We start from the raw sequence: 12,414 nt of genomic DNA, 5'->3' as shown, positions 1-12,414 counted from the left end.
CGGGTTAGTCACGAGAAATCCAAGATTAGTGCCCCAGAAACTGATTGATAGACTTAGCGCATGTTGCACATCTCGGTAGGAGTAAAACGAAAAAAAAGACTGAGGAGTGATTTTTGGAGGCCAGGGATGAAAGTGCAAATTTAAAGAACTATAAGAGTGTGTACTGAATGTTCTTTAAGTGACAAAATCAAGGTGGTGAGTATGCCTCCCATGATATGTAAAGATGCTCCGTTGGTACTGTATGAGGAAATTGCTCTAGACATTTTGGGTACCATAGGTGTGGGGTCCAGGTCTGTTTACTTACCCGTGCAAATCGATAAGAGTTTGCAACTGGTGAAAGTGTGTGGGAAAGATTGTAAGGAAGAGTTCTGAGGAAAGGTTGAAGCTTACAAAATCTCTCAGCATGCTACAACTGGTCAAACACCTTTTGGGTTGTTTCGTAGGAGACACCCCATTACTATGGCATGTCCCTTTTGGATGAAGAAGAATGCTGGTCAGGGTGAATTTAAGTGGTTCGAAATTAACCGGAAGATTATGGTTGGTTGTGTATTGAGGGAAAAACAAAAACAATTGCAATGGAAACAAATACACAACTCACAAAAAGGGGGTTTGAATATAAAGGTAGAAATTGGGGATTTAGCTGTGGTGAGGATTTCACTCAATTGCCGTAACCGTTCTAAATCCATGAAGCCTTCTAAAGCTGTGAATTGTTTAAAAATGTGTTAAACTTCTACTGTTGAAGTAAACTCTTTGGATTATGTGTTATGTAACATTTTATTGTTCATATCTATTACATGTGGTAATGTGTTGTTTCCCTTTCCTTTGTCCGTTCTGGTGTTTATGTGTATTATGTTGAAGGGGGGGGGGGGGGGGTGTGGTATCTGGTTCTTGCAAATGTCACTGAATGTTCAATGCTCTAAGATACAATGAGAACTGAGGGAGAGAAGAGATAGCTGGAGGCTAGAGACCTTAAATGAGAATAAAGCCCTTTTCACATTACTTTATTTTTGTTTTAATTTTTTATTTTGTTCGGAAGCAGCAGAATCATACAGAATATAAATAACAATTCATAAGTACAGCATACTCCAAAACTAGTGAAAAAAACAACTGTGTTGCCCTTCCCATATAACAATCAGGAACGGAATTTATCTACTTATAAAAAAATAATCTAAATGGCATATATAATGCACCACAGTTATTCCCAATTTTTCCAGATTTGACGAACCTTCTGTGTGGACCCTGTGTGCTTTGCATAGATTATTTCCTGCAAGTAAACTTATTGCATCTTGTTGATCAACTGAGATAGTGAAGGGACCACATCAGGTTTCCAGTTCACCAGTATTAGTAACCTAGTGTAGGAGGCTGGCCTGGCTTACAGTGGGTACCTAGTGGCACTTACACCTTGTGCCAGGTCCAGTTATCCCTTATTAGTAGATTAGAGGTGTTCTAGCAGCTTAGGCTGACAGAGGCAGCTATAGCAGAGCAGCTTAGGCTGAACTGGGAGACATGCAAAGCCCCTACTATACCACTTACTAAAAATAAAGGTACTTTATTTTAGTGACAATATGCCAAAAGTATCTCAGAGGATATACTCCCTTAGGAGGTAAGTAATATACACAAAATATACACACACAAACCAAATCAGGTATGTAAACAGTTAGAAAAGTAGTGCAAATACTGTAGAACACAATAGAATGCAATAGGGAAAAATAGGCCTATGGGCAACACAAACCATATACTCCAAAAGTGGAATGCGAACCAGGAATGGACCCCAGGCCTAGTGTAGTGTGTAGAGGGTCACTGGGAGTGTAAGAAAAACACTAAGGGTGTCCAAGATACCCCACCCCAAGACCCTGAAAAGTAGGAGTAATGTTACCCTACTACCCCAGAAAGACAGTAAAATCGAGATAGGGGATTCTTCAAGGACACCACCTGACTGCAAAGCACTGAAGACGGATTCATGGACTTGAGGACCTGTAAAGGAAGGGGGCCAAGTCCAAGATCACGCAAGGGTCCGGGGGGTAGGAGCCCACTAAACCCTGGAGGAAGGTGCAAAAGGGCTGCCTCGGGGTGGAAGAAGCCGAAGATTCTCCAACAACAAAAGGTGCCAAGAACTTCTCCTTTGGTCAGAAGATGTCCCTCGGCGTGCTGGAGGACACAGAGTTGTTTCCACGCAGAAAGACCGCAAACAAGCCTTGCTAGCTGCAAGAGTCGCGGTTTAAGGTTTTGGGTGCTGCCAGGGCCCAGGAAGGACCAGGACGTTGCCCCTTGGAGGAGAAGACAGAGGGGGGCGCTCAGCAACAGAGAGAGCCCACGCAGAAGCAGGCAGCACCCGAACAGGCGTTGAGAAGATCTGAGCACAACGGTCGACTCAGAACAAGAGGGTCCCACGAAGTCAGAGTCCAACTCAGCGAGTTGGGCAATGCAGGACAGAGTGCTGGGGACCTTGGCTAGGCTGTGCCACGAAGGAAGTCTTGCAGAAGTGCACAGAAGCCCGAGCAGCTGCAGTTCACGCAGTACACAGGATTACTGTCTGGCGTGGGGAGGCAAGGACTTACCTCCACCAAATTTGGACAGAAGGGCCACTGGACTGTTGGGGACACTTGGACCCAGCTCCTGTGTTCCAGGAACCACGCTCGTCAGGATGAGAGGGGACCCAGAGGACCGGTGATGCAGAAGTTTGGTGCCTGCATTGGCAGGGGGAAGATTCAGTCGACCCACAGGAGATTTCTTCTGGGCTACCAGTGCAGGGTGAAGGCAGACAGACCTCAGAGCATGCACCACCAGGAAATAGTTGAGAAAGCCGTCAGGATGAGGCGATACAATGTTGTTGGTCGCTTCTTGCTACTTTGTTGCGGTTTTGCAGGCATCCTGGAGCAGTCAGCGGTCGATCCTTGGCAGAAGTCGAAGAGGGAAGTGCAAAGGAACTCTGGTGAGCTCTTGCATTCATTATCTCGTGAGATACCCACAGGAGAGACCCTAAATAGCACACACAGGAGGATCGGCTACATAGAAAGGTAAGCACTTATCAGGAGGGATCTCTGACATCACCTGCTGGCATTGGCCACTCAGAGCTGTCCATTGTGCCCTCACACCTCTGCATCCAAGACGGCAGAGGTCTGGGACACTCGGGAGGAGCTCCGGGCACCTCCCCCTGGGAGGTGCTGGTCAGGGGAGTAGACACTCCCCTTTCCTTTGTCCAGTTTCACGCTAGAGCAGGGCTGGGGGGGGGGGGGGAAATCCCTGAACCGGTGTAGACTGGCTTATGCAAGGAGGGCACCATCTCTGCCCTTCAAAGCATTTCCAGAGGCCAGGAGAGGCTACTCCTCTCAGGCCCTTCACACCCATTTCCAAAGGGAGAGGGTGTAACACCCTCTCTCTGAGGAAATCCTTTGTTTCGGGGGGGGGGGGGGGGGGGAAGAAACCTTTGAGGGTTGGCAGCATCGGTAGCTGCAGAGAAAACCCCGGAAAGTTAGTTTGGCAGTACCCGGGCTCTATGCTTGAGACCTGGGGATGCATGGAATTGTCACCCCAATACCAGAATGGTATTGGGGTGACAATTCCATGATCCTAGACATGTTACATGGCCATGTTCGGAGTTACCATGGTGACGCTACATATAGGTATTGACCTATATGTAGTGCATGCGTGTAATGGTGTCCCAGCACTCACAAAGTCCAGAGAATTTGCCCTGAACAATGTGGGGGCACCTTGGCTAGTGCCAGGGTGCCCTCACACTAAGTAACTTTGCACTTAACATTCACTGAGTGAAGGTTAGACATATAGGTGACTTATAAGTTACTTAAGTGCAGTGTAAAATGGCTGTGAAATAACGTGGACGTTATTTCACTTAGGCTGCAGTGGCAGTCCTGTGTAAGAATTGTCTGAGCTCCCTATGGGTGGCAAAAGAATTGCTGCAGCCCATAGGGATCTCCTGGAACCCCAATACCCTTGGTACCTAGATACCATATACTAGGGAATTATAAGGGTGTTCCACTGTGCCAATGAGAATTGGTAACAGTCACTAGCCTGCAGTGACAATTTTAAAAGCAGAGAGTGCATAAACACTGAGGTTCTGGCTAGCAGGATCCCAGTGACACATATCAAACACACTGACAACACAGGGTTTTCACTATGAGCACTAGGCCCTGGCTAGCAGGATCCCAGTGAGACAATAAAAACACCCTGACATATACTCACAAACAGGCCAAATGTGGGGGTAACAAAGCTAGAAAGAGGCTACCTTCCTACACCTAGCAACCAGAGTAGAAATAAATACCAGCTGGTGCTAACTGTTGCTTCACCGGGATGAACTAATATCCCGAAAAGTGACCCAAACGTACCTGGAAAAACAGTAAATTTGAGTCTTGAGCTAACTTCCGCAAAAATGCCATGCTAAAACTCCATTAATTTGGGACAAGTAAACATGACATGAAGTCAAGCCCCATTTGTGTTATTACATCTAAAACAATTAGTCTCAATCCTAGGATACAATTTATATATCTTAGCTGGTGTAAGATGTAGCATCCACTTACTAAAAAAGGAGATTCTTCATAAATTAGCCGCATGCACTGCCTACGAGCTAATTCTAATAACAAATTTCCACTGAGTGACGTTCAATTTACAATCAGTCGAGGATTGATATGTTGCAGAATGTCAGATATCAGTACCTCACTCCTTTTAGAGCGCAGGAGTTTATACCAGTTCCTCATGTCCTGTAATTTAGATACAAATAGGCTCTACTTAGGGAGGCTGGCATAGTTCCATCCCTAGGCATAAAACCTACAGACATCTAGTTTGGACAAAACTTTTTTAAAAAAAGTGAAAAGATGAGGTTAGGATATCTATTGACCAGGCACCGCCAGTCCAAAACTCAATGTTCTATAAAAAATTTAAAAAATGTGTAACTATTAAAGCCCCAAATAACCTCATCTAGTGCACATGCGGGAGAACAGGTAAAGACACATAATTCTACAATCGATTAGTTTCATTTGGGGATGGAACCACAGAATCTTCCATTCTTCCCAAATCCTATCAAACTGATCCTTAATAATGCAAGGTGTCTTATATCTGAACTTCTTGTGAAGTCTTGGGATTTTAAAAAAAAAGAAAAAGATCAATTTCTGATGGCTTCACCATTTGTTCCAAGTAAAAATGTGCATTGCTAACGACGCTGGAAGATTACCTTACCAGCCGGTCTACGAAATATGGCTGATAGTACCACTTCACCTTAGGTAGTGCCAACCCTATTTCCTTGCGACCTAACTGGATGGCATTGTGTTTCAATCGGAGTTTCTTACTCGGTCATATAAAATGATAAATTACTGAGTCTACCGATTTAAAGTAAAAATTTGAAATTTTTATCAAAATGTTTGAAAATACAAAAGAGTAGCAGCGGCACAATACACATTTTAACTAGGGCAACCCACCCCATAATTGTCAGTGAAAAGTACTGCCATTGGGGTAAAATGCTACGAATCTTATCTAAGGTGGCTTTAAAATTAAGTCAATGTAGATCTCCAAATCAGTGGTTACCATAATCCCTAAATAAGGGAGTAGGAGCTTGCATAGCACACATAGCATACATCCAGAGCACAAACAAATGGGAGGCATCTGACTTGACAGGATTAATATTATAACCCCCCCCCCCACCCCCATGTTGAAAATTCACCTAATTTTACAAAAGTGTTTCCTCTGTTGGTTTCGCGGTCTTTAAGTATAGAACCATATAATCGGCTAACAATTTTAACTTGCCTGCTTTTACTACCAGCGCTCTCGTCTTGGGATCCTGTAGAATGGTGCACGCGAGTGGCTCAATGAAAAGTGGAGGAAAAAAAAGAACAGGGGGGAGTGGGCAGCCCTGGTGAGACCCACAGCTTATTGAAATATCCCCAGACATGTACCCGTTAATGTTTAGACGTGCTTTGGCCCTGAAGTATACGTTTTTTTAGAACTTGAACTAATCGAGCAGGAAAGGTGAATTTAGCTAAAATAGTGACAAAACATTCCACTGGACCCAGTCAAATGCCTTCTCCGCATTATGACGTCTGCCTCGATGTTCTGGACTGTAAAGAAATCTATTGCCAGAATAAGGTAGTGTGTATTGTTTGCCAGCTGCCAATCCAAAAGAAACCCATTTTGATCCCCATGAATGATTGATGGAACCACCCCTGCAAGATGGTTTGCAATAAGCTTTGTAAATATCTTATCAGAATTAAGGAGGCTAATCGTTCAGTGGCAGTTGACATCCACCCCCCCCCCCCATTCCCCCCATCCCAGCTTGCCTTTGTTTAAAAAAAAAAAAAAAAATCTCCTAACAAAATATGGTTAAATAATCTAAGAATTTATTTAACTGAGGTTTGTATACCTAAATCTAGCTAAACTCACTTCCCATACTTTTTTGGTCCGCATTCATGCAGTATTCTAAATTGCAGTCAAACAAGTGCTTGATGGAAGGTTTATATGCAGGTCAAAACTTTTTACTAGTCCATGGTTTGAAACCTTTTTTTTTTTTTTTTTGCAAATTATGCTTTTGTAGTTTGTTTTTACATGGTTTATTTATTCCTCACATCAGACCCTCCAGGGCCCTCCTGCCACTCCCAATCGAAGTCATTTTGCAGTTTCGCTAAACACCTTCTAACCAGCAGAAAACAGCTAATAAACAACTGCCATGCAAACAATTCCCTTCTGACAGTAGATCACTTAGACAACTATAGGACCTTATGTGTGAAGTAATTCAGAAAATAAAATTCAAAGAAGAACCATTCTCAAACAGTGGTATTTCTTCACTATTCCACCTGCACTGGACCCCATCATTTTCACTAAAACCCAATAGCTAGGCCTATACCAAATATTTGGGAGTGTACTGAAATAAAGACAAATCATGCCCATATTCAATTATTCAATGGAAAATATTCTAACCTCTCTGACATTATCAACTATACTTAATAAATTCACACACGAAGACCTTCATGTCAGTCTCACAGATTTCCTTGAAATGGATGTCATTAATGAACAAAGGATTGAGCTTTGGATCTGGTAAAGCGCCACCTGATGTTCAGTGGGAGAAGCTTTTAAGCCAGTTCACGGCAAACAGAAATGCCCTAAATTAATCAGCTGCAGATTTTACCTTGCGTATTAGCAGTATTTTTGTGTAGCTTTGTGTAGGGTGGCCGGCTCAGCAGAACACATTCCAGTGATATGGAACCCATCTGTGTTGACACTTTTGGGATCACTTAGAGGAAAGTTACTCATATCTTAGTGGAGTAAAACCAAAAATGTCTTGCATGTGCATCTGCACTCAATTAAATAAGAGTGATTTATAAGCTAAGAAGGTATTTGAGGCTGGCCACTTAAATGCATGGTGACAAGTGGGCAGGAAGCACCCTTGCACGGATTCCTCATGCCAAGGGAAAACAACTCCCTCCTTCATTCGGGCTGGATGATCAAAACAAAGGCCCTTTGTTATTCCTTTGTGCCATCCGGAAGCATTAATGACTGGGTGGCCTAGTATTGCGCCACCCTGCGCTTGTACAAGGTCTACAGGACTTTTTTTTGTCATAGCAGGGGTTGTGATTTCCCCCCCCCCCAGCTGGAAATCACTTCAGCAAGCAACAGTAGGCAGTGATTTGTTTTAGAGCTGCTAATGCGGTGAAGTGGCTTGAGGAGAATGGCTTCCTCATTTGGGTGCTCAAAAGGTTAGAAGGGCATAGCAGAAATAAGTGGATTGATGGAACGCCAAGAAAGAGCAGATGTTAGTGATTTTAACAGCAAAGAACGAATCAAGTCCTGAGGCTAAAGTGGGACTGAGTCATATGGCACGAGTAGGGTTAATGAACAGATTCCTATGTTTGACCAGTGCTGGAATTGGAAACAATTTACTACAAGACCCTATAAATTGGCAGTCAAAGTACGGAAGAGGAACGGGGGTGGAGTCATGAGGGGTGGAGCTTAAAGCAGAGTCTGACAGTCAACTTATACATTTATTTTGAAAAATCTGATGCAACGAAATTGGCAACAGAAACCGTAGGTGGCAGTAAATATGTTCTAGATTACTCTATTGTTGACAATGAGGCTGCATTTTAATATAGGGTTAAGACACCTACTGCAGAGATCATTGTATGTCCAGCAATTCTGCAGTGATTATAACAGCAGAACGGTAACATTAGTTGTTAACAGTGCTGGATCAGTTTTGTGATTCGTCCACTCACAGACTCTTAAAGTAGCACAGAGGGTCACCAGCTGCAAAGCACATCATGTGACACGTAGATCACAGATTTATATTTTATTTAGATAGGTAAGTGGGCTCCTTATTTTTCACACTGAGTTTAGATACTTACTGATTATTTTCTCAATCTAATTCTAAAATTGGGTTCTGTTGGGAAGTACAGACAACCACAATCACAACACATTATGTTTTATATCCTTGGTGTTTCTCCTGGCCATTCATTCTTATCATATAATGTTTATGCTGTAAGTATGGATGATATGTGCTTCCTACACCTTATAACCTCATTGTCTATGTAACATTTCCTGTAAATTGTTTACACACTTGTGTGATTTATTGTGTGTGTGTGTGTGTGTGATGTAAGGTGCTCTGATGCCCTACAATGGGATGAGTAGCACTTCAAAAATGATTCATAAAAAGTAGGTGTCATTTAAATCAATATTTAATTACTCAGAGATAAATTGGGAATTCTTACAGTGCAAGCACATCTCTTATACAGGGAGTTGAACATAGGTAAAAACCTGCCTCCCATAGTTTCTCTTAAATACTTGGGAGTGATAAGCAATGCACCTTTGTTTCCTTCCACTGCATTGGCATCCCACTCCAGATGGCTCCCAGCCAAGATGATGCTTGAACTGCAGGAGCGCTGATGGCTTTTGTTATGCTCCCAACTGGATATTAAAAATAGAAATCGCACCTTCCTACCTGCATGCTTGATGCACCAAACTGAGGGCCTCATTACAAGTTTGGCGGGCGGCGGCGGCTGCCCGCCAAACTCGTTAGGTCAGAAGACTGCCAGTTCGGTCTTTCGCCCGCTGGCCCTATTATGAGTTTACCCACGACACTGATGCAGACTCGTAATCGAGTCAGCTGCAATGCTGCAGTGCGTCAGGTGCAGCAGCACCCATTGCGCTTTTTACTGCCGGTAATTCAGGAAGTGAAAAGTGTGACGGGCTGCCCATGGGCACAGGCTGTTGGCCAGCAAAAAAGTGGCGTGTCGGCGGGAAGACTGACTGTGGTGCTTTTACCACGGTCCAAGAGCCAATGCGAATATGACGGTGCTAGGACCACCAGACTCGTAATGAGGGCCTGAATTTAGACTAGGTGTGGGCGCTGCAGAATTATGTGCCTGCGTCGGAATAGACACAGGACAGGCTCACCATGTTTTTCTAGGGGAGTAGCTGCCGAGATCCAGCAGGTTCCCTTGCTTTCCAGCACAGTTTTTGCCAGTTATAGGGTGGGAACGTAGGGAGAAGATTTGTTGTGGGAGTGGGGTGATTTTCCGAACTCAATTGCCATGGTTAGGTTAATCAAAGAAAGATTGTAGGAAGCAAGAAAATGTGTTTGCACAACTGTGCTTACATGTACAGCACCAAATCGCAATCATGTGCTTGTTTATTGGTAGCCTTTACAATAATCCTGACAGGAGTATACAGAAAGATGAAAGAGGTGGGTTGGGCACTGAATTAGATACACTTCTAAACCCCAAACCTGGGAGCAAGCTGTTTATTTAGTGGGAAGGGGCTGCTGACAAGTTTTTAAAATTGAGGACTCCACCGATGTATTTATACTTGGCCGTGAAATGCAGGAGTGTGGTGATGAGGTAATGGTGAAAACTAAAGTTAAGCATGGAAAGATGAACTTCTCCCGTCTTCTGCTATTTAGGATGGTGCTTATTCCTGCCATAGGCGTGCTAATGCCATGACCTACGACATACAGAAGAAGGACGTTACTTTGCTACTGGGGCTCAGGAGGGTAAAGGATCAAAAAATGGAGGAGTAGTTCAATATACTGAGAAGAAATTATTGTAGTCCAACAACATTGACTAAAAAAAACACAAGAACACAATGAATAATTAGAAAAACAAACATTCTAATACTCACCATCAGAGGGCACCGACGTACTACAAAATACCACTCTCTGGCTGTGCCATGCCGGGAGTCTTTGATGCACCTACAAAATGTAGTAAAAGAAAGTTAGAATTTTAGCCAGATGGACACAGTTACCTCCCATGCCCCCTTCCCTCATCGCACTTTAAGGTGCAGCATCGATCTTTAACTACATATGACCAGCAGCTTTGCGTGCAGTCTTTCCACTAACCAAGATATTATCAAAAATACTGTCTCACTGAAAATATACCGCACTCATCGGATGGCAGTGCTCCATCGTTTTACAAATTGTGCAAAAGTTTAACATGCGCGTTTTAAAGCGTCCCCGTCTACGCTAGTGTCACAACGAGATAGTGTCTGGGGCTACAGCACAAGTATCTGGCCACACTTAACGGAGAATGTACTGGGTTTTAGCACAACAGCAAGTCCGCGGGGGTGGGGGAAGCGACACCAGCAGCATTCAAATCGAAGGGGGCTCCACCGCCGGGCAAGAGCACGCTTTCGTTTTAACAATGGCCACTGCGAACTCGTGATTGCGGCACTTTACTTAACAATGACCGATTGGAGACACAAAACCACGATCTAAAAGTAGAAAACTTACTCCTCGAAGAACCACCTCCTGATTGGTAAATCACGTGGAGTATTTGTGCACAATTAAGCGCCAACGACCAGGATACAACTAGTTACTCATAATTAACGTCCATGAGATAACATGTTTTAATTAAGGAGGGAGGTGAGCCACTGCTACATCTCCGTCCTGATGATACTGACACGCGCACGCAAGCGCAGCCCCGCCCTGCCGGATCTATGCTTCATCGTGTTCGCAAAACTCATATTGTAATCCCCCATTACCTGCTGGTCAAGTAAACAGGTCACAAGAGAAACCGAACACAACAAGGTCATGGTGTCATGCCAGTCAGACAAATGTTACACACTACTGCCCTTCTGAATAGGCACCGGGCTAACGCTGCTGAGCCTCAACCCACTCCCATGCGCGCCCCACTCGGAGCTTCAGGAGAGCCCTGCACCCCAGGAGAGGGGCAGCGAAAATAACAACGCGAAAGCTCGCAGACAGCAGAAACTGCGCTTTGAACTTCACACGAGCTCTCTTCTTCACCCAACAAGTCGCCAGGACTTTAAGGAGGATGAAAAAGTGTGTATTTGGGGAGGTGGGTGTCTCTAAAAGGGTGTGGCCTATCAAGATTACCTGGGGATTTTGTGCAAGAGGCGTGGCGTATATTAAGGACATGTGAACTAGAATCCTGTGCGGACCATAGCTCTCATCCGACCAGCATCGTGATAGCGGTTTGAGCTTTGCTATTGCATCCAGATATATATGTATACATCTACCACGCAGCAACGAACATGCGCCTAAAATAAGCCGAACCTATTGCCTTCGCTTATTAGCTGCATCAGGAAAATGAGTAACGACACATATATGTTGTGATTAATTAGAATTTAACGTGTTACAGTTCTGAAAATACGAGAGTGAATTTGCAACTAGGGTCTGTGGAATGAGCACCAGTATCCGGAGTACCAATCGGTGTTCTTGCCTGTGACATGAAGGACATGAATGTAGGGCCGAGGGGGACCCGTTACAATGACAGTTTTTAATTACTGTAGACTCGGAGACCTGGGGGCCCGCCCCACTGAAAGCCCTACAAATCGCACATTCTTGGATGTATTGGCAGCGTGTACCGGGGCTGGACAGGTATTCTATTCCACTGGGCATTTCCCCGGAAGGCCGGGGTTCTTGGATGCAGCTTTTGAAGGCGCTGGGCTGCCCCTTGTGCTTTTGTCCCTTCTCCTCGAGGTGAACTGCAGCAGGCACAGGGAGGCTTCAAAGGAGAAGGCGGGACTAGGACGGTAAAGAGAGAGAGAGAGAGCGCTATCAGACGGAGAAGAGGGCGAGCAGAGAAAGTGGGGCAGCGTGGATGGATAGAAAGATCATTTATAGAACAAGGAGACGAACGGAGCGGGGTTGAGCATTTTGCCACCGTTGGTTTTGGTTCCCCAGTCCGGCGGCCCTGTGCCTATGTGTGACGTGTCAGCTACATGTGCGGTGCATGTGTGCCTGAAAACAGCAGCAGGTGTCCAGGTCAGTAACTAATAACCGTCAGTACAAGGGTCAACCCGACACAGACCCGGGGAGGGGTCCGAAGACATCTGACGGTCAGTCTACCGCAGTGCCTATCGCCTGTCTCCGTGGTGCCTGCGTCTCCTCAGTGGTGCACCTGTTTACATTGTTGGGAACTGGCGCCAACTGCCTGGTTTTAAATACCCGTTAACAGACAAACG

The 12,414-nt window shown here is 44.7% G+C and overlaps 1 protein-coding gene across 2 annotated transcripts in view; it reads right to left on the bottom strand.

The window, feature by feature from the left end:
• Window positions 1-12,414, bottom strand: part of MCU (mitochondrial calcium uniporter) — a 539,967-nt gene that overhangs the window by 203,263 nt on the left and 324,290 nt on the right. For both annotated transcript variants that reach the window (XM_069240392.1, XM_069240393.1), the window contains one exon: window positions 10,111-10,180. In XM_069240392.1, the coding sequence (XP_069096493.1) occupies window positions 10,111-10,180 (70 nt within the window). The remainder of the gene's footprint in view (window positions 1-10,110; window positions 10,181-12,414) is intronic.

The sequence above is a fragment of the Pleurodeles waltl genome, chromosome 6 (assembly GCF_031143425.1).
Source record: "Pleurodeles waltl isolate 20211129_DDA chromosome 6, aPleWal1.hap1.20221129, whole genome shotgun sequence".
Taxonomy (NCBI): domain Eukaryota; kingdom Metazoa; phylum Chordata; class Amphibia; order Caudata; family Salamandridae; genus Pleurodeles; species Pleurodeles waltl.
Note: the sequence above shows the minus strand (reverse complement) of the source record. Positions and strands in the feature narration are given on the sequence as shown.